The 23,856-nt window shown below is 31.5% G+C and overlaps 1 protein-coding gene across 1 annotated transcript; it reads right to left on the reverse strand.

The window, feature by feature from the left end:
* Nucleotides 1-343: 343 nt before the first annotated feature.
* On the reverse strand, nt 344-23,452 carry LOC139525097 (thrombospondin-1-like). The gene is made up of 5 exons (XM_071320280.1): nt 23,359-23,452; nt 4,772-4,924; nt 4,150-4,320; nt 2,469-2,639; nt 344-806 (listed from the first exon to the last, which is right to left on the reverse strand). The coding sequence occupies exons 1-5, from the start codon at nt 23,450-23,452 to the stop codon at nt 445-447; spliced, it is 951 nt and encodes a 316-aa protein (XP_071176381.1). The 3' UTR covers nt 344-444.
* Nucleotides 23,453-23,856: the final 404 nt, after the last annotated feature.

The raw sequence follows: 23,856 nt of genomic DNA on the forward strand, positions 1-23,856 counted from the left end.
TACGGAACATATCCTATACCTTGTTTGAAACGGATATTCCGTAACGATCAACCAACTGGTTATGGCATCTGCACTATTGATTAATCAGTCGATTTTTCAATGGTCTATTTCTTTTTTAATTTTGTACCGTTTTGTATTATTCCTAAGTTTACCCATTCCTTATTTCTTGATTCATATCCGTCTAAGATAATACTAAGCTCCTTGTTGAAGTCGTAATGATTTTATAAATATAAACATATATGTACGTCGAATATTATCTTTGTTTCAGTAATAAATTGCATGCAAAATTAAAATAACAAATCAAAAGCGTTTGTAACTTAAAAAAAAGAGTCTAACGTTGACAAAATGGTAAGTTTTATTTGACAGAATTTACTGCTTATTTTTGTGGGACGTAACGTATCATCTGTGAAGCCTTTATGCCTTTATGCGATCCTATTGATAGTTTTAACGTATCCTAACTGCACTAAAAGTGTTATAAACATCGAAAAGACTCGATGCTTGATTGGTCATTTGTACCCAAATCCTGTCCCCTTCTACCAGTTGAATGTTGATTGTTTGGGAAGCCATATCATATTTATTATTAGTGAATAACCACACCAAAATAGCTCCATTCTTCCGTAGAGTAGTGTGAGCGGTAACATAGCCTGACATCATGGTAACCGATACCGAGTAAACACCGCCCAATCCAGGAAGAACAGTAAAAATACCACTACTGTAACCACGATTGTCTAAAAGCTTAATCGGATATCCGATAAAACCACCGTTCTGAAAGAAATGAACACCTCCAGGTAATGTCGCTGTGAATGCTGTGAACAGATAATCAAAGATTCAAAAATGTAATATATAATATACACATAAACACAAGCACATACACAGATTTGCAGAATACATATGCATTACTTAATCTCCATTTCATTTATACTGAAGTTAGTTGTCTGTTGTACATGCTGTACTTGTCAATGGTCACTGTTAAGATCTGAGAATACTTACATTATGTATTCTATTCGTACAATATTATATTTAATACAAATGCCTATTTTGTATTTGAAATACCAAAGATATATTTTAATGACCCCGATTTTTTTACTGCAGTAAAATGTAGGGTACAAAAAAGTAAATTGCCTACAACTGTCAAATTTAAGGGATATTTAACAACATTTTTTTCGTATGAATCGGATGTGACATACCATGATTTGGTAGTATTACATCTATGAGGAAAGTGCCATTATATAAATATTTCAAATTTATTTTGTCAGAATATTGTTCAACATAAAATTGTTTTTTAGGGTTCCGTGGAACCCTGTGTTTCGCATACTTTATGAATCTAATACATGTTTTATAAACTTTAACTTTAACAGCATGTAATGTTGACGGGAAGATAAACTTAGTTCATTCGTTTTTGATGCGTTTTGTTATTTGATTTTGCCATGTGATTATGGACTTTCCCAATTGATCTTCCTCTAAGTTCAGTATTTTTGTGATTTTACTTTTTTCATTTAAAAGTGATATATAGAAAAAGAGGAAATTAATTTTACAAAATTTCCTTCTAGCCACTAGCTTATGCTCATAAAAGAAGCTTTTTTCCAAGCTTGGTAAACGTAAAAAGTAAATAAAATTTCAAAACTTTAACCACAGAGTGAATGGTATGTTAACTGGCAAAAAAAACTAGGTTCATTTATAAGTAAAATACTGATTTTTATTTAACCAATTTCCTTCTCGACACTATCGTTTGATCACAAACAAGCCTCCGTTCAAGATTGGTAAAAATCCAGGATACTTTAAGAAAGTTATTAATTTGTTTTAAATTGAACCACAGAAGGAATGTAATGTTAATTACCAGAAAAACTAAGTCAATTTATAAGTAAAATACGGAAAAACAGAATGTTTGTCCCTGTTCTCTTAGTTTTTAGCATAGTTTAGATTTTAAAGTTTGTGATTATAATATTATATGTTTATCAATGAAATGCGATCCACATATAATAAGTCAGTGATGTTCGGTTTGTAGTTGAATTTAACATTAATGGCTTTTCTTTTTCCATAAACATTATTCAGTCCTAAACTTTAAAAAAAAATTGTCCAAACAAATATTTCTTAAAATGTTTTTTTTCTCGAAATGCTGGAGTATGATTCCGACAAATATGTGAAATACTATGCTTTATTTGACTTCAGATGTTAACTTTACTAGTTGTTACATTTGAAGTCAGGAAGTGTTTAGTTAAGGTCGTTTCTATATATGATATTAAAATGAAGTTTAAAAAGATACAAATTATGTATACTGCAAACTCGATTTTGTAATTAATTTATTCTTTAACAGATATGCATTAATCATCTTGATTTGTCTTCACTTAAATCATTTTTTAACGGTAAATACATTAAGTATCATAATGTACTTCATCGGCAATCATTATAGAAAAACGAAATCAAGCATGACATGAAATAAATAAATCAATCCTAAACCGAGGTCTTACCTGCACATGTTTCTGTGTTACAACTTTTTGAGCTGGCATCTACACCATCACATGGCTCTCCGTCCCCTACAGGAGTAGGATCATTACACAATCGGGTTCTTTCCTGCACTCCTTCTCCACAAGTTACTGAGCATGGTCCATAAATACTCCATGGTCCCCAGTTTCCATTGACTTCGGAACAAATAACTGATTTATTAAGATGTTTACGAAATTCGGTCTAAATTTGGTTCTTACATATTTCAATTAGTGTTCTATCTCGACATACCGAGTGTGATGTTTACAAATATGTAAAATATATATTGCTGTATTTGAGTTTAGAGTTTTCTTTTGTCTTTTGTAACAATGGCTTTGTCCATTTATGTTCGACTAATTAGTTTTAAAGTCCGTTTGGTACTTTTCGCCTTTTCGTTATACACAATCGATCATTTCTTATGTATTTTGAAAAGTGTGATGGAACATAAACTGTTTTGTGGATTTTTAATTACGTTTAAAGATTCTTTTAAAATGATGACTTGATCATAAGCAATATGAAGCGGAAGAAAATGTATTTTCGCAAAGCAAGAGCATAGATTACTTGAATTGTTTGGCTGCAAAATGTGACCTTGAACATGTTAGAAAAAAACCCGAAACGTATTGATTAAATACTAAGCAGGACATTTTCATATCACATTAACATGTAGTCATCTACCTGTGTTAAAATTTAAAAAAAAGAGGCAAACGATACCAGAGGGACATTCAAACTCAGAGATCGAAAGCATATATACTTCATCGGTAATCATTATAGAAAAACGAAATCAAGCATGACATGAAATAAATAAATCAATCCTAAACCGAGGTCTTACCTGCACATGTTTCTGTGTTACAACTTTTTGAGCTGGCATCTACACCATCATGGCTCTCCGTCCCCTACAGGAGTAGGATCATTACACAATCGGGTTCTTTCCTGCACTCCTTCTCCACAAGTTACTGAGCATGGTCCATAAATACTCCATGGTCCCCAGTTTCCATTGACTTCGGAACAAATAACTGATTTATTAAGATGTTTACGAAATTCGGTATAAATTTGGTTCTTACATATTTCAATTAGTGTTGTATCTCGACATACCGAGTGTGATGTTTACAAATATGTAAAATATATATTGCTGTATTTGAGTTTAGAGTTTTCTTTTGTCTTTTGTAACAATGGCTTTGTCCATTTATGTTCGACTAATTAGTTTTAAAGTCCGTTTGGTACTTTTCGCCTTTTCGTTATACACAATCGATCATTTCTTATGTATTTTGAAAAGTGTGATGGAACATAAACTGTTTTGTGGATTTTTAATTACGTATAAAGATTCTTTTAAAATGTTGACTTGATCATAAGCAATATGAAGCGGAAGAAAATGTATTTTCGCAAAGCAAGAGCATAGATTACTTGAATTGTTTGGCTTCAAAATGTGACCTTGAACATGTTAGAAAAAAAACCGAAACGTATTGATTAAATACTAAGCAGGACATTTTCATATCACATTAACATGTAGTCATCTACCTGTGTTAAAATTTAAAAAAAGAGGCAAACGATACCAGAGGGACATTCAAACTCAGAGATCGAAAGCATATATACTTCATCGGTAATCATTATAGAAAAACGAAATCAAGCATGACATGAAATAAATAAATCAATCCTAAACCGAGGTCTTACCTGCACATGTTTCTGTGTTACAACTTTTTGAGCTGGCATCTACACCATCACATGGCTCTCCGTCCCCTACAGGAGTAGGATCATTACACAATCGGGTTCTTTCCTGCACTCCTTCTCCACAAGTTACTGAGCATGGTCCATAAATACTCCATGGTCCCCAGTTTCCATTGACTTCGGAACAAATAACTGATTTATTAAAAGTTTACGAAATTCGGTCTAAATTTGGTTCTTACATATTTCAATTAGTGTTCTATCTCGACATACCGAGTGTGATGTTGACAAATATGTAAAATATATATTGCTGTATTTGAGTTTAGAGTTAACCCTTACCAATTGTTACATTTCAAGTCAGGTACTGTTTTCTAGAGGTCGTTTCCATTTGTAATATGCAAAATATGCTAAAAAAATACAAATGATTTAAACTGCAAATTTTATTTTGTTTTTATGTAGACATGCATTGATTTGTATTCAGTTTAAATATTTATGCTAACTGTATATGCTGTATATTATTACAATTTTCTATCATTTGCATGTGGGATATTCTTCATAGTCAATTATAATAGAAAGAAGAAAATCAAACATGCCAAGGAATAAATAAAGCAAAACTTAAACGAAGTCATACCTGGACATGCCATCTTGGTACACCATTTGCCAATTTCTTTTCTTCCAGGACAAACACCAATACATTGTCGTCTTCTTGTCTGCCTTCCCTTTCCACACGTTACTGTGCATTGTGTCCAAGGACTCCATTGTTTCCATATGCCCTTGAGCATGACTAGAAATAAAAATTATCTTATATTTTTTCAGATATAAAAGAATTTGGTTTTGATTGGCTACTGTAGCAAACTGTCTAACCAGTTTTAGAAGACTGCAATAAGTGTATACTCTCGAGTATGATAATGAGAAAAAACATAAGAAATTCCTTGTATTTGATTTCAGGGCTTTATCACTCGTTACGTTTGATATCAGGTATTGTTCAAGTGGAGATATTTCCATATGTAATGGGTAAAGTATACATTAAAAATACTACTAATGTATTAAACTGCAAACTCTATTTTGTATCCATATGTAATGGGTAAAGTATACATTAAAAATACTACTAATTTATTAAACTGCAAACTCTATTTTGTATCCATATGTAATGGGTAAAGTATACATTAAAAATACTACTAATGTATTAAACTGCAAACTCTATTTTGTATCCATATGTAATGGGTAAAGTATACATTAAAAATACTACTAATGTATTAAACTGCAAACTCTATTTTGTATCCATATGTAATGGGTAAAGTATACATTAAAAATACTACTAATGTATTAAACTGCAAACTCTATTTTGTATCCATATGTAATGGGTAAAGTATACATTAAAAATACTACTAATTTATTAAACTGCAAACTCTATTTTGTATCCATATGTAATGGGTAAAGTATACATTAAAAATACTACTAATTTATTAAACTGCAAACTCTACTTTGTATTCAAGGTAAATAGACAATTGTTCCAGTTTACACTAAAAATGTATGTTTGAGTGTAAATTATATATCCTAAGCTACATCGATCATAATTTCCATCTCCCTGTATGTACATAAAAGTCATTAAAGATGTAATGATTAACAATTAAAAAATAAGATAACAAAAATGCTGAATCTACGGAAAACTCAAACGGAAACTCCCTTATCAAATGACAAAAACTAAAACTCAAATTCTCATTACTTGGTATATACATTTCCTTATGTACAAAATGGTCAATTATACCTTATTTTATAGCTAGCGAACCTCTGACTTGTATGACAGTTGCATAAAATTCCATTATTTTGACAACAAATTGTGAAAATCAAAAATGAAGTAATATCTTACCTGTTTGAACAATCAAGGACAGCAACAAAATCAGAGTGAGCTTGTGCATGTTGCCTGTTCTGTTCAATGATTTAAACGAATAATGAAAGGTGGAGATATTCAGCGTGGCTTATATAGTCAAGTTGTCTTTTTTATCCACTGTTAAAAAAAAATGTTTTACCTTTGTGTTAAGGTATTAAATCAATAAAATATTCTAGCAGATGTATAGTACATGTTTTGTACATGTATACCGACAAATAATTATAATAATGTTATCAATATATTTCTAAGCTTTATAACTGCTTCATTTGAGTTTTGATTTTTAATGAATCGAAACTCATTACTTGAACACCTTTCTCTACATCTGCTTGGAATATTTATGGTCTTTATGGCAAATCAAATGATGTTTTTTTCTAAATAGTTGAAAAAGTGACATAAAATATCTTATTAAATAATACGATTAAAACAGCCCTAATTCTACCAAAAACGGCATGTGCCATACTGGTGACGTCGTCATGGTCATATAAATCATGTGATCTATATTGCTTTCCGGCCCAGTCTAATATTTCCAATACGGACTGGCAATGAATCCTGAATAACATGTACACATATATTGTGCATGTAATTCAGGATTCATATCCAGTCCGTATTGGAAATATTGGCCCTATATTCACATCATTGCCAGTCCATACTGGGCATATTGGCCCTATATTCACATTTGATGTATGTAATACAGCATTCAGATGAAGTCTGTATTAAAAAAAAAGTTGGATTATTTAATAAAAGTGTTATGAACTGATTGTTTCTATATTGGCACTGGTATAAATTCTCGGTCAGTAACGTGTCTCGATGCCAATACAGCAAACCTTGAAGAGAAACATGAGAAAAGCAAAGGGCATCATGGGGGTTACTTGTTAATTTTGAAAACAAATTCCGAAAGGATTTTGCACATTTAAGAAGATACTTATTCAGAAAAGTTACTATGGCTTAAACAAGACAAAAAAGTCTTGGCTTTACATATGACGTGTACTTGTTTGCTGTTTAAAATGCTTATATTGATCCTGTTAATTTCACTCCTTATAAAAAAGGACTATATCAGTTTGTATCAATTTTGTTATTTGTATTCACCTTCAACAGACACGACTTCCTCTGCCTCTTTTTCAGACTTAAACCTCGAATTTGACATACACATTCACCTCAGTAACAGAATCTATGACAAACTAGACGATTTTCATTTTAAAATTATTAATTTCCCAAACCTTAGTAACAATATACAAACTTCATCTGAATATGGGATTTACATTTCCCAACTTATTCGGTATTCATGATCTTGCAGCTCCTACGGTTGTACTCAGACTTCGTAAAATGTCACCAGTGTCTGAGCAGAAAGTTAATGAATTAGGGGTATGTAAAAGAAAATCTCGTTCTTTTTCTAAAATAATTTGAAGATACCAAGACCGTGTTGATGAATATTCCGTATCAACTTCACAAAAAATATACCATAGTCTAGAAGTATAGATTTTGGGTACTGACGTTGTTTATCATCTTAATAAGGTGTTAAAGTATTCTTTAATTTGTCTTTTTAAAAACTACGTTTACTGATCAGTGTATTTTTTGTAATATCCATTTGACGTGGCTCAAAACTTTTACATTTCGTCATTGTATTATTGTGCTATTGCAAATGTTTGTTTTTCAGTTTTTCAGTTTTGTTTATGTGTTTTGTTCAATTGTATGATGGTATTTAACTATCACCGCACTTAGACTCTTAAAGTTATATTTATATTTTTGCCTAGTATTCTCTCGTTCTGTTTTGGATGTTTATGTTGTTCATAGTTGGACTGTTGGAACGGCTTGCTAAATATATAGTTTTTTTTCGCCAATCCCTTTTATTTTTGTATCAATGAATGCGTATTAAACAGATTGAGATATATCAAATATCATCAAAGAGATCAAGTATTCGATATTTAGAAACTACTTCCGATGGTCTGTACAGAATTAAATGACAGAAATAAAAAGTTGTTAACTTTTAATGCATTATATAACAATATGAAGAAACTTATTGATTTCTAAAAGTAACCCTCTAGAAGTTGTGATATTATGCAACATTAATCCATGACACTGATACCATACACTTGCTAATCTAATGTGAAGAATTCAGTCAACACAAACAAAATATGATGAACTTGATAACGTTTATAAGTATATGCATTGAGAAACATTCTAATAGCAAAATCTATAAAAGTAACATGTCCCTTTTCATAACAATAACACATAAATTTTTCCTAAAGGGAGAAAAACACATCACTTGTCACTTTGTACTTTCCAACAAAGGTTGCAGACAAAGAAAATTGATAATTAACGTTATTATTCATAAATGTTTTACAGAACATATAATTTACTAAACAATCCCAACTATATATTTTTTCTATGTTATTTCTGTGAAAGAAATCAAGTTATTTCATTAACATTTAAAGGTATTTTACAGTACTTTTATAGTCTACTACATGTATTATTAGATATGAGTTTGTAAACTTTCAAAAGTTCAAATCCTAAATATCTGCTTTTTACGTAGTAGTTGTGTCAATGGTAATCATATCACATCTTTTTATTTATTTTTGTAAAGTTATTTGAAATCTTTCAAAAGTACACATGATACTTGGTATGATGTGTGCTCTCTTTAGGCACAGAAAAGGAGGGATACAAACAAATTGAACTGTTATCCGTAGAAACAACCTAACCAACATCTCTTGTTCTGCCTTTCAAAATATTTTAACCACACTCCTGTTCAAAGATTATGTAGTAGTGTATAGCAAATCTATACCAGATTTCAATTGATAAAACATAATCATTTGTTTACACTTAATATATGAATAAGAGAGATTCACAACAGCGTAAATCTACATATGATAGATACAATTATATGTTAAATAGACTATTCTAATTAGACATATTCACAATATAGAAATTACATATACCATGATTGTATTAGATAGACTATACTTATCAGATGTGATTCTCCACATAGCAATTAAGCACACATATTGTGTTGTGATATACACATGTAATTAAATAAAGATTTAAAGACATTAATTTCAAACTGATCCTTGATAATTTGTCAAAATAAATATATGGGTATAAGAATCTACGTTATTACATTCTTTGAGTCATAATTGAATTTATAAATAAGTACCGCTTTATCTTAAAGAGTATAATGCCACTTTATTAATTATATTAGTTGTTTTCAAACGAATTTGTTGAACTTTTATTACACGGATGCATACATAATTAAAAAAGGTATAAGTACACGTTCTTTATTGTTTCTTTGTATGATTCTTGAAATTTCGTATACAGATTTATAAATTAATGCTTCAAATATTTATTTATGACAAAGCGATTAAGATGAATAAATGCGATATCATAGATAGCTAAAACCGGAATACTTCATTGTGGTTATGCTTTCTGATAATCACTTTTTTTTTATTTAAAAAAATATAGAATAATAAAAAAATTATAGAATAATGGGAATTAATTTTTGTTCGCACTTGACACAAACAGTATGTAAAACGATATGATAAAATTAGAGTAAGACACAATAGTTCATTAAAAATATTCGCCAGTTTGAATTTTAATTTGAATACGGTTCAGGGGCAATGCCATAGTTTAAAAACGGATATCTTAAGAAGCTTTGTCCATAGGAACATCTTTGTCTCTGAGAACGTACTTTGTCGGTAGTTCACACTGATATTCAACTAATGGATTCATAAATTTATTTTCCTCGGAATTCAGCATTTTTGTGATTTTACTTTTTACATATCTTCGTCCCGAATATAAATGTTAAAGGCAAGTGAGTGCTTAACTTCAAACCACTTCGATCAGTAACTGTATATAATTAAAATCAGAATAAGACATTTAGCTACTAACCGTTGTTGATATGAAATATAAAATCAGAAAGAAACCCGATTTTTGTCTCAAATAGTTTGTAATGAACATATAGCTTCAACTGTAGTTTAAACTAGAAAAAAGCGCATCGGACCAAGGAATTTCATAAAAGAGTAACGAAAGACACAGAAGGGACATATACACTCATAGATCGAAAACAAACTGCAACGCCATGGGTAAAAAAGAAAACAAAAAAATAATAGTACACAAGACACAACATAAAAAACATAAGACTAAGCAACATGAACCCCACCAAACATTGAAGATGATCTCGGGGTCATATTCGTAAAAGGGAACGGGATGTATTTACGACATAAGGAACATATCTGATACCATCTGTATATCCGATACCATCTGTGAAACGAATATATTCGTAACTGTCGACTTACTAATGATGGGGACTGTAAAATTTACGAAGGGATGATTTCAACTTCACGATTTGAAACTCCTTGTAAGCAACAACATTGTATAAAAAAACCCTAAGGAAATACAAGCCATGAATATGGCTTTACATTTGCTTTGTAATTGGGAGATAACCTCCATATGCAGGCGCTGCTGGAATATTGCTTCATAGAAATGGGAAGTTCACAGGAAGCTGAAATGATCTCTTTTGTCGTAAAGTTTTGTTTTCATCCGACCATCATTGTCAATTTCCAGATGTAAGTCAGCATAAGAGGCTGACTTAACTGTATACCAATGTATCCTTTATCATTAGTTCGATGGGATAGATACGTTCAAAATAGTCACCAAATTTTGAAAAATGTAGTGAGACAACATCATCTGTATAGCAGAATGTTAAGATAAAGGATATTGCGAATTTCTTTTCTTTCTTCCTAATAAGTTCCTGTATGAAGTTAGCCTCAAAAGAATAAAAGAACAAGTTGGCAAGAAGAGGAAACAATTGGTTCCCATGTGAATGCCGATATGTTGTTGACAAACACGTCCTCCAAACGTAATAGATATGTTGTCAATTAAGAATTCAAGCATAGTGAAAATGTTAGTTTCAGACTATTTTGTGTTTTAATTAGTGATTCTCTACAAGGTAGGATTTATCCCTCCCTCAGACAATATGTTTTTATCTCGTTGGTAATTCATTTTTATGAAACAAATAAATACCAACTGTTTCAATTTGTCTTTTTGTTTGGAATGGGGAATTCTTGTGTAAAGCGGACACAGGTAAACTATTTCAAAACTTTTGCAACCTCTTAAACAGGCAGTTTCACAATAACTCAAATGCGGATTGCTGATACAATTGATGTTATCAATTTAGAAAGAGATTTCATGGAGCTCTTGGAAGACACAGGAATAAATCTTTTTCTTTCCTTTGTAAAATAGAGCTTTCCACGAGTGCTTTTAGTACTTTAATATCGTTTTCACCAAGATTTTGTTTTGTATTGTAAATAAACAGCAGTTGCAATATAAATGACCCATGTTGATAAAAGATGAATATATCAAAGTGAACTAATAGCTTAAAGAAACATAAAAAATCAAGCCACGGTAAATAAGTAAAAAATATTTAGTATACAATTTAGATCAACTCCGAGAAAAAATTTAAAACGGAAAGACCAAAATCCAATGATAAACATATCAAAGGAATGGACAACAACTGTCATCTTCTTAACTTGGCACAGGCATTTTTATATGTAGAAAATGATGGATTGAACCTGGTTTTATAGCTCTAAACCTCTCCTTGTATGACAGTCGCATCAAATTCCTTTATATTAAGAACGATGCGTGAACAAAACAGACATAATAGGTAAAGTTGTCAAAATAGGTGGTACAGCAGTCATCGTGAAGTATACTTGATAGAAAACATATATAAATAAACATTGATAATTGAATGATATCAAATAAACTTTATGCTAATAAAACTACATTAAATTGAAACATATTAAATTGGAATTTACAATTAAAAAAGTTAATAGTCAAGTCCGATCTAGTCAATTGATTATCAAATTCTAGAACCTTGATTTAATCAATAGGTAGGAATGCTAACTTTAAGGTTTTTTTGTTTGCCACTTTCGGCTGTTAAAGTAAGGTACATAAGTACGCAATTACGAAAACTTTTTTTTCTTCATTTTAGTTGATATTTATGCTCATTAAAATGTCATATATATTCAAGTGTTATTATCCCAGGCATATATTACATAGCCGTATTTGTCACAACTCTTTGAATTTTGGGTCTTCAATGCTCTTCAACTTTATAATGGTTGGTCTTTCTAATTATTTTGATCTCAGTGTCAATAGTGAGTCTTACATATATGCAGACAAAACGTACATCTGGCGTATCAAATTATATTATTTACGAAAACAAATGAATATAATTAAGATATCAGGGTATAAAAAATGCTCCAGTAAAGGGAAACAAAAATCATGAGTCTTAACAAATAATTAGATGTTCAAATTGATAGATTTACTCGGTACTGAACGCTACTGAAAATATCCAAACAATTATGTTATTGGTGAACTTAAGTGTATCTTAATGTACCTAACAGTCCCAGATTGAACACTCGGCGTTTGATTCTTAATTATCTGAACCAGTACTGACTGCTTCTAAGTGCAGTGTGATAGTTGATGTACTGAACACGTACTGAATAACTGAAAACAATATTGACCGTTTACTAGTGAATGCATCTAACTTAACTTAACTTAATTTTCAATTTCAAAAATGTTTGTTTTTTAAAGAATGTTTGTGCCTAATCGCCTCTCCCTTTTTTGCTCCACCTGACTCGGTCCAGGGTGTTTTACTTTATTGAAACAGTTATTTATTTTTATATTGATTAAGATACTATTACAATTTTGACTGCTGTACCCCAATTTTGACAATTTTACCTAATATGTCTGCTTGTTTTGTCCAAACATTGTAGTGGAATTCAATAAGACGACACACAAGTGAAAAGTTAAGCTAGCTATAAAACAAGGTTTAACACTACATTTCTCTATAAATTGAAATCTATCTCCTAAGAATATTACAGTTGTGTTCTATTAGCGTGATGTGTTTTACCTTTTGGATTTTCCATTTTATGAAGGACTTTCTGTTTTCAGTAACCCTTGTATTTTGTTTTGTTATTTTACTTTTTGATGTAGTTGTTTTTGTAGTTATTTTGGTACAAAGTACGGCATGGCTGAATAATGTTTGTTATGTTTTCAGAACGTCTTTACATGACTGTACATGTATTGATCATGTCCCTATTTGATACTATTGGTTTTTGTAGGTTGAATACGAGTAAATTTATTGAAAGCTGCACACATCGTATATCCAATATAAACAATGCTATCAATATATACTAATTCGACAGAACAAAGAACTCACTAATTATATTATACATGCAAGTATCAAACTACTTGATTGAAACCCAAATAAAAAGTAACATGATTTTTATGCAATTAGGTCTTTTTAATTGAAAAATAAACTGTTGAAGAAAAACTAAATGAGATTAACCTACTCACACTACTACACCATTTTTGTATTTTCTTTTAGTCAGACTTTTTTTTTATTCTTATCTAAAATGCTCGTAGGACATATTGTTGTCCTTTGTTTGAGAGGTTCTTAAGTTTAAATACAACCTGATTTTAATCGAAAATTGAAACATTAAAATAACTTTTACTACGATGTTTCAGAAATGTTATTAGTTAAACAATGAATCGAAAACAAAAGGATTTTGCAACTTTTACCGATTCAATTCTTTACAAGTGCTTTTTGAAATGATATTTTTGTTATGAAAATAGAATTGTTTTTGTTAAAGGCAAATTATACAATATACGTATATATGTATATAGACTGTTAAAGGTATTTAAAGGAAAATATCATGAATTATAAACATATTTTTTGATTATTCACCTACACGCTCGAATGTAATGTAAAGTACACGTTCTTGTAATTAACAGATGTTAGGATTGGTGTATTAAGCTGCATAAATCATGTATATACATATGTAAATCGTGCAAAAATGAATCCCATGATAAGTTTTGTTATTCTTGGAAAATATTTTAAAACACAATAACAAATATTTCGTCAATAAACTTGAGAATATCCAGCTCTGTGCAGCACTGATTGCTTCATGTACAGAAGAGGAAAATACTGGAATTAATAAATTGTATACTGAAAAAAATATCCGAATGAAGAAGCAATCATTTATTAGTCCTTTTTTCATAAAATTTTGATACTAAAACACCAGATTATTTTAGACACGCTATGCCTGTTTCAGTAGAAAGTATTCATGACTACTCTACAATACAACGGTATAATGTTATCCAATATAATACACAGACCTTTATACTAAGAGTAGTTTTCCCCAGCGACAACAAAGTTATAAATTAAACTACATAAAAATGTGAATCTCTTTCAATTAGAAACAAATTTGTACTCAAATAGTAAAGTCGCTTAAGTATGAACTCACGATTTCATCTATGGAGAGTTGTCTCATTGGTACTCATACTACATCTTCCTATATCTATGTGGTGATACCAGTAGTTATTTCTCCTTAAAGATGATGTGTTGATGTTAAAACTCTATAAAGGAAAAAAAGAGCATCAAAATATTACTAAATACATCTTTCAAAGAGATGATGACTTCCGACATGCAAATTAACATAAGGCTGAATATTTGTCCTCAAATTTGTATAGTTTCATCAAGATCTAGACTTGTTTTGTGTTCTGGTATAAAATTCGAAACGGTGAAAGGCTATTATCACCATGTGAATCATAAATATAAAAAAGAAAACCAATTGCATGTAATGAAAATGAAATTGAATGCAAAGTAAATCAAATTAGTAACAAACATTTATTGTTGTGGCGGTGGTTAACGGTCTCCTGTTACATGTGAAGTATGCATGCAATGACCGTATCAAAACATCTGAAGTAATATTGAATTTTTAGTTGATAATAGTATTGCATAAAGTATCATTGAATTAAAAGATACATAATAACAAAAATACCGAAATTCCAAGGAAAGTACAAAACGGAAATTCCCTATGCATATGCACATAACAATATGAAGAAGCTTTTTGATTTCTAAAAAAAAAACCTCTAGAAGATGTGATGATATGCCAAATTAACCCAAGACAATGGTACAATCTACTTGTCCGTGTTGGCTATAGGGTAGCTAAAGTGAAGGTATTCAGTAAACACTATCAAACAACTTTGAAACTTGTCCTAAACGAGCATTACATATTTGCCACTGGAATTCAAATCACCAACATTCATTCAATCTATTTTACATCTTCTGTTATAAAAAGCATTTAAACCAGGCCGTGGGGTCGAAACTTTTGATTTGTATCACTAACACAGTAGCCAATAATTAGGTACTAGCATTAGCATTCGGATATTATTTTGGCTTATATAAGTTGAGAAATAGTTTAATAAAGGTATAAACTTTTTTGTGAAAAGCTCTGATTCCATGTCCTGCGTATACCTTATATCCTCTATGGTTTTATCAGCTGTGCAACGTTTTTGGCCTCGAGAATCACTGACGAGACATACAAAGTTTTGTCGAATAACACATCTGTTGCAGCACTAAAACATTGGTAAGTTTAATCTAATAACTACAAGCGGGTCGTGGATCGACATCTACACTTTGGGCATGCAAAAACGGTTATTGATTGATTGATTTCTATTATTATAAAACTTTTCAATAATTGAAACTATGGAATACATGTACATGTTTTTCTTCTTTAAGAATACAATATACTTATCAGTGTTAACTTATGAAATATGTAGAATATATATTCACAATAAAAAATAAAAATAAAATGAGTCAAAGCCAAACATTGATTAATATAACATGTATAAGTATAAGTCAAATTCTGGTAACACTATCAAATTTTTAAGCAATATTTAGATATAATCGCCGTCCCACTCAACAGACAGAGTTACGATTATCACTGAAAAAAATTCTGTTATGCAAATATCGACTATCTGATAGTGCAGTTACAATTATCATATCAAACAAATTTCTTGGAGTTACGATTATATATTTTCGATGGCTTTTATCTTTGTAACTAGGCCATTCATGATATTAAAAAAACCAACACCCAATAAACCGAACAGGTCAACCTTGCCACTGAGTAACTCATTACAGCGTTTTCAATGCTCTTCAACTTCGTACTTTATTTGACCTTTTACACTTTTTTGGATTCGAGCGTCACTGATTAGTCTTTTGTAGAAGAAACGTGCGTCTGGCGTAAATACAAAATTTAATCCTGATATCTATGATGAGTTAATTTACACGGAGAAATTAGCAGAACACAATTTTAATTATTTTTACCTCCGCCATAACTGCAATGATACCTCGCTCTCATTGAAAAAGCACACTTTTATGGAGTATCTGTTTCACAGGTGACGACGAATTATGTTCCAGTTGTCGTTGCCAGCATTCCGACATCTTTTACCCGAATGTGAACTACCAAATAAAAACAATTTACTCGGTTTGTACTTTCACGTTCAATGGTTGTTTCATGTGTGACATATTTGATTTTCATAAGTTTGTTTAGTTATGAATAAAGGCAACAGTAGTATACCGCTGTTGGAAATAAATAAATCGATTGAGAAAAAGTAAAACAAATCCGGGTTATAAACCAAAACTGAGGTAAATACATCAAATATAAGAGGAGAACTACGACACAACAGAAATACAACATTAAAATGTAACACACCCAGAAACGAACTATTATATAACAATGACCATTATCCTGACTTGGTACAGGACAAAGAAAAAGAAATGTTGGTTGAACCTGGTTTTGTGGCCTGCCAAACCTCCCGCTTTTATGGCAATGTTAAATATAACATCAACATGACAACATTACATGACAGGACTACAATACTAATAAATTGGAGAACATATAGGACAGAGAAACACACGAATAATAGATAAACAAAGGTACCATGGTTTAAAGTTTAATACCCCAGATGCGCGTTTCGCCCACACAAGACTTACATGTGATGCTCAGATCATAAAATTTGACCGTTAGTTTATGTTAGCCATATGTTAATTTGCATGTCGGAAGTCATCATCTCTTTGAAAGATGTATTTAGTAATATTTTGATGCTCTTTTTTTCCTTTATAGAGTTTTAACATCAACACTTCATCTTTAAGTAGAAATAACTACTGGTATCACCACATAGATATAGGAAAATGTAGTATGAGTACCAATGAGACAACTCTCCATAGATGAAATCATGAGTTCATACTTAAGCGAATTTACTATTTGAGTACAAATTTGTTTCTAATTAAAAGAGATTCACATTTTTTATGTAGTTTAATTTATAACTTTGTTGTCGCTGGGGAAAACTACTCTTAGTATAAAGGTCTGTGTATTATATTGGATAACATTATACCGTTGTATTGTAGAGTAGTCATGAATAATTTCTACTGAAACAGGCATAGCGTGTCTAAGATAATAATTTTTTTCAGTATACAATTTATTTATTCCAGTTTTTCCCTCCTCTGTACATGAAGCAATACGTGCTGCACAGAGCTGGATATTCTCAAGTTTATTGATGAAATATTTGTTATTACGTTTTAAAATATTTTCCAAGAATAACAAAACTTATAGCGGGATTCATTTTTGCACGATTTACAAATGCATATACATGATTTATGCAGCTTAATACACCAATCCTAACATCTGTTAATTACAAGAACGTGTACTTTACACTACATTCGAACCTGTAGGTGAATAATCAAAAAACATGTTCATAATTCATGATATTTTCCTTCAAATACATTTAACAGTCTATATACATGTATATTGTATAATTTGCCTTTAACAAAAACAATTCTATTTTCATAACAAAAATATCATTTTAAAAAGCACTTGTAAAGAATTGAATCGCTAAAAGTTGCAAAATCCTTTTGTTTTTGATTCATTGTTTAAGGGATATCCAACAGTTTCAGGGGAGGTAATAACAAACGTAACCGTCGTCTATTTTTTCCCGTAATTCAACGTTGTTTCAACAACGTCATAACGAAATCACCATTGGCTATGGTAAGGGCGGTTTCATTCCTCAAAGGAAAGGGCATGATATGAGTGCCATCGGAAGAAAACTCATACAGAATATTAACAGAAATAGAAGTCAAATCTTAATTAAAATATGTTGTCCTCTTGGTTCATTATAAAATAATTGCAGTTATCTTTATAATTATAGACCATACTCACTTAAGTTTCCGTTTTATTAAAATTATCTTCAATATAAAGTACAGTAGAAAACAACGAGAACAAATGTGTAATAATTTTTTTTCCCATTAGAATGCAACACAAATTGTAATTAATTCTTCATCAAACTTATCCGAGATTTTGTTATTCAGGATAGAAAACTCAAAGTTTGATTTGACTTGAGAAAGATTAAAAAAATTGGTCTCATTAGAAAAATAAAATACGACATAAACTAACATGTATGATTGCATCTAGCATCTAGCTTTGCGTTGAAGTGCTAATATACAGAAGCTCTTTAAATGAAAAGCAACACCGTTATAACAAAAAATGAAATAGGAAAACATTGTAATATATACACTGACATACAAGTAAAAAATATCTGACGATTTTAGTGTTTACGTATGTATGAGGAAATAAATATAATTTAACAAACAAAAAAAAACCGGTGTAAATCTTGTTGTAAATCTTGACTTATTACCAACCCCCTCTTAAAACCAGCGGTTCCATAATAGGATAGGAAAGAACAGCCGTCGAAATATCATAGCCAAATTGTTTTTCGGGGGGGGGGGGGTAATAGCTTAACTCAAGATTTTGATCATTATTCAACTTTATTCTAGTACGGCTTACGTTTTACCGCTAGCAAACCCTTTATTTTAATAATGTATCAATCATTTATTCAGATCCACTTTCACCTCGTCGTAAATATGCGTGATATATTTTCCACTGGAGCACGGGAGCAATCAATTTATTAGTTGCATATAGTGATGCATAATTATTAGTTCTCAACTGATAATTGTCTTAAACAGTTTCCAGTTTTGGTAAAAAAATTATTTTAAACGAAAATTTTAGAATTTCTCTCCGCATCTTTCTCTTTGAATTTATTTGTTTGAATAATCAATTATAATATAGTTATATAGTAGTCTAAATCAGTGGTTACATTGTATGCAGCCAAACTAGGTGGAGTTTATTCTCAAGTTATTGTCTTTCTGATCTGTTTTGTAAATTAAAGGTTTTTTTCATGACATCTACAACTGCAAATGGCGCAACAGATGTGTTTAAATCAGCCATGTGACTTATTTGAAGATTCATGTGACATTTGTTGTTGTTAAGAGATCTTATTCAAGGTTCGGATATCCCTTGGACCATTTATTTAGATGGTTTTTAAACGTATAGATTCGCGAAACTCTCACTACACTTTGCATAGGATATACGACATTTTTATTTCGACTAAACGAGTCTGTAAATTTATACATCCGAGCAGCTAAACGGCCGCACCCAATTATAGCAAAGATATATACTGTCGGACGTGATAGTCCAGAGATGTAAATATTTCTATATCCTGTCCGGTCAAATCCTTTGTTTTGAAAAAGATTTTCAATGTATACATTAATACGACAGCAACCGAACGACATATCTAATTCAAAACACTAAGAGTCAACATACATATTTTTGTTAAAGCTAGAAGCCTATAAAGAATAAAAAGCCCAAAAACTGCAACATGAATAAATAATACAGAGTCAGTGAGTTTTTAGACAAGAGTTTGGTTGCAAAATTTCACTAGCTCTTTATTAATTTCGATATGTGAAATTATAGACGGTGTAATATAAATCAGTGTAAGAAAAACACTTTATTGTAAAACTATCTGAATTGTCATCTCGTTCATATACTAGTTCATTATAAATAAGAAGATACTGTTACGGCCAGAAATCGCCTTTAAATTGTAGCCAACAAAAGACACAAATCAATACTAACATTTAACAATATTTATTATACAAAAGTTTACAAGAAGTATTTTACAAATATTACTGTTAACTTAACTGTCAAAATATGAGTCCAATCTGTTATCTTTATCTGTATCCGGAAATCTTTCGGAATCCAATTTGAATATTACGTTCACTACTAATGTCACAATCCAGTATGAATTTGTTTGTAGAATAAAAGTGTCAATCCAAATGCTGTGAATACTAATGTCTATCAATGTCTATGTCCAAGTTTTATTATGAGAGTTTAACTTTAGTGTCTGTATATATAGTGTTGTCTTGGAAAATTCTAGAACACTCTATAATGGAACATTGTGGAAAATCCTGGAAAGTTACAACGGAAGTTTCTGGAATAACGTAGAAGTTTAAATTACGCATCTTTTATAAGGATCATTCTAGAAAGTTCCAATCATTCTGTGATTGTTCCAGTGATTCCTTAACTGCACAGTTATAAGATTATTTGGTAAACAACTATCAGGCCATACAACACAAATTAGGCCAACATAAATAAACATAATAATTACAATATCATAACACCTCCCCCCTTAAAAGAAGTTTTAGTGTAACAAAAACTTATCATGAATAATATGAACAAAAATACATAATATATACAAAGTGATTTAATAAGCTCTAGATAAAGCATCAGCTATTACATTATCTTTACCCTTAATATGTTTTACAATTACATCATATTCCTGTAACAATAAACTCCACCTAGTCAACCTCTGATTCTTGTTTCTCATTTTATGCATGAAGGTGAGAGGATTATGATCAGTATAAACAAGAATAGGATATACAGTGGGATTCAAATATACATCAAAATGTTGAAGTGCTGACAACATTGCAAAACACTCTTTTTCAATAGTTGAATAATTTTTCTGATGTTTATCTAATTTCTTAGAAAAATATGATATAGGTTTTTCAACATTATCATCTGTCTCTTGATATAAAACAGCTCCTCTTCCTACATCGCTTGCATCAACGGCAAGTTTAAATTGTTTTTCAAAGTCTGGAGTAATCAGAACTGGACTATTAATTAAAAGTGATTTGCTATTTTCAAAAGCTTTTTGACAATTTCCGCTCCAGATAAATTTAGAATCTTTCCGTAAAAGATAAGTCAATGGTTGAACAACAGTAGCAAAATTTGAACAAAATTTTCTGTAAAATCCAATCATGCCTAAATATCTCATAAGTTGTTTTCTATTTGTAGGAGGTGGGAATTTGTAAATAGCTTCCACTTTAGCCATAATAGGTTTTACTTGACCTTGGCCAACTGTATGCCCTAAATAATCAACAGTGGCCTGACAAAATTCACTTTTACCAAGATTAACAGTCAAATTTGAATGTGACAATCTATCAAAAGTATCATACAAATGTGTTAAATGCTGTTCCCAGCTATCACTACATACAATAAGATCATCAATATAAGCATAACAACAGTCTAAATCTTTTATAACATTATTGATCATTCTTTGAAATGTAGCTGGAGCACTTTTCATGCCAAATGGCATTACAGTATATTGAAATAAGCCATCTGGTGTAACAAAAGCTGATATTTCACGAGCTCTCTGTGTCAATGGAACTTGCCAATAACCTTTCAATAAATCAAATTTGCTCACAAATTTTGCTTGACCAATATTGTCAATACAATCGTCTATCCTTGGAATCGGATAGGAATCAGATTTTGAGACTGAATTTACTTTTCTGAAATCAGTCACGAAACGAAAAGTTTTATCTGGTTTTGGCACAAGGAGACAAGGAGAGCTCCATTCACTGTTACTCGGCTCAATAATATCATTGTCAAGCATATATTTAATTTCTTTTCTCATAACTTCAAGTTTGAGTGGATTGAGCCTGTAAGGATGTTGCTTAATTGGAGAAGCATCTCCTACATCAACATAATGACAAACAGCAGTGGTTTTGTTTGGCACATCTGGAAAAAGATTTTTAAAAGAAAATACCAAAGTTTTTATTTCTTCTCTACGATCAAAAGACAGATGTGCAAGTTTTGAATCTAAATTTGACAAAATTTCTGAATTTTTCAATCTAACTGTCTCTTCCATATTTTTACAACTAAAAGTTGGTTCAATTACATCTGGTTTGTCATGATTGTTCTCAAATTTAACCATGCCTAAAGTGGCAACTGGTTTACTATCACATAGTACATTAGTACGCTCAAAATATGGTTTTAACATATTAATATGACACACTCTATTTTGTTTGCGCCGACCTGGAGTTTTTACAATATAATTCAAATCATTAATTTTACTCTCTATTGTATAAGGACCACAATATTTAGCCTGTAAAGGATGTCCAGGGACAGGCAGAAATACAAGTACCTTATCACCAGGCTCAAAAACTCTGTCCCTGGCATCTTTATCATACCATATTTTCATCTTGTTCTGTACATTTTTTAAGTTTTTCTGAGCAATTTGACAAGCAGTATACAATTTTTCTTTAAATCTAGATACATAGTCTAAAAGATTCAAGTCAGTATGTTCAGTAAGCCACTTTTCCTTAATCAATTGTAACGGTCCCCTTACAGTATGGCCAAATACCAACTCAAAGGGACTAAATCCAAGGGATTCTTGAACAGCCTCTCGGACTGCAAAAAGTAGAAAGTGAACACCATCATCCCAGTCTCTGTCAAATTGAAGACAAAAAGTTCTAATCATGTTCTTCAATGTTTGATGAAAACGTTCCAAGACACCTTGAGATTCTGGATGATACGCACTTGATCTATACTGAGCAATCCCTAACTGGTACACGACTTGCTGGAATAAACCTGACATGAAATTTGATCCCTGGTCGGACTGTATAGACTTAGGAAGTCCTACTAATGTGAAAAATTTGATCAAAGCTTTGACGATAGTAGGTGTCTTGATATTTCTGAGCGGAATAGCTTCAGGAAAGCGGGTAGATGTACACATGATTGTCAATAAATATGCATTTCCAGTCTTGGTCTTTGGTAAAGGTCCAACACAGTCAATTAGAACTCTGCTGAAAGGTTCGTCAAAGGCTGGAATAGGCAGAAGTGGTGCTGGTGGTATTTTCTGGTTAGGTTTACCAACAACCTGGCATGTATGACATGATTTGCAGTATTCTGCAACATCATTTCTAAGTTTAGGCCAGTAAAAATGCTGCAAGATCTTAAGGCAAGTCTTCCTTATACCTAAGTGTCCAGCCAAGGGGGTGTCATGGGCAAGACCAATAATTTCTTGTCTATAAACTTTAGGCACCACCACTTGGTACACCACTCTCCATTCCTCCTCTGGGGTAGCATCAGGAGGCCTCCACGTCCTCATTAAAATGCCGTCCTGATGGTAATAGCATTCGGCCACTTTGTCTGCTTCCTCCTGTGGTTGAGCTCTCTGGCTGAGCTGAAGAACCTCAGGGTCTTTATGTTGTTCTTCAGATAAATTCTTTCGGTCTAATGAATGGCTGTTTACATCTGGCCATGGCATAATAACATTTTTGTTAACACTAGGTGGTTTTATAATTGCCTTTTCTGAGTTACCAGGACCTTCAATGTCAGCTATGAAAGTGTCAGAAAGGTCCATGTAATCAAACTTGTCTGTTTGCAAATTCTCATCTTGTTGTTTTCTAGCCATCGCCCTAGTAACAACACAAGCTGGATATAATTCAGCATCATCTTCAGGTGATTTAACATCCACCACCGGTTCACTGGTAACAATTGGTTCAGCAACCACTTTGTTCCTAGCTAGATCATTTCCTAGCAATAAGGTAACACCCTCAACAGGGAGATTAGGACGAACACCTACAACAACTGGTCCAGTTATTAAATCTGACTTCAGATAAATACGATGGAGAGGAACATCTATACAACCCAACTCTACACCTTGTAACAAAACGGAGGCACCAACAGAAGTCTTCTCGGACAAAGGCAACACACCTTCTAACAATAAAGACTGAGAAGCTCCAGTGTCCCGTAAAATTTTAATAGGCTGAAGAGTGGTATCATCAACAATAGCAACAAACCCATCAGACATAAAGG

Source organism: Mytilus edulis, chromosome 5 (genome assembly GCF_963676685.1).
Source record: "Mytilus edulis chromosome 5, xbMytEdul2.2, whole genome shotgun sequence".
Classification (NCBI taxonomy): Eukaryota; Metazoa; Mollusca; class Bivalvia; order Mytilida; family Mytilidae; genus Mytilus; species Mytilus edulis.

Bases quoted from the DNA above. Each gene is read 5' to 3' on its own strand.
- LOC139525097 (XM_071320280.1), bottom strand. From the start codon at position 23,452: ATGGCTAGAAAACAACAAGATGAGAATTTGCAAACAGACAAGTTTGAT. The intron at 4,925-23,358 runs GTAACTCAGAAA...TTTTATTTCTAG, and splicing joins AGCTGACATTGAAGGTCCTG to TCATGCTCAAGGGCATATGG. The intron at 807-2,468 runs GTAAGACCTCGG...ATCTGTTCACAG, and splicing joins TAACACAGAAACATGTGCAG to CATTCACAGCGACATTACCT.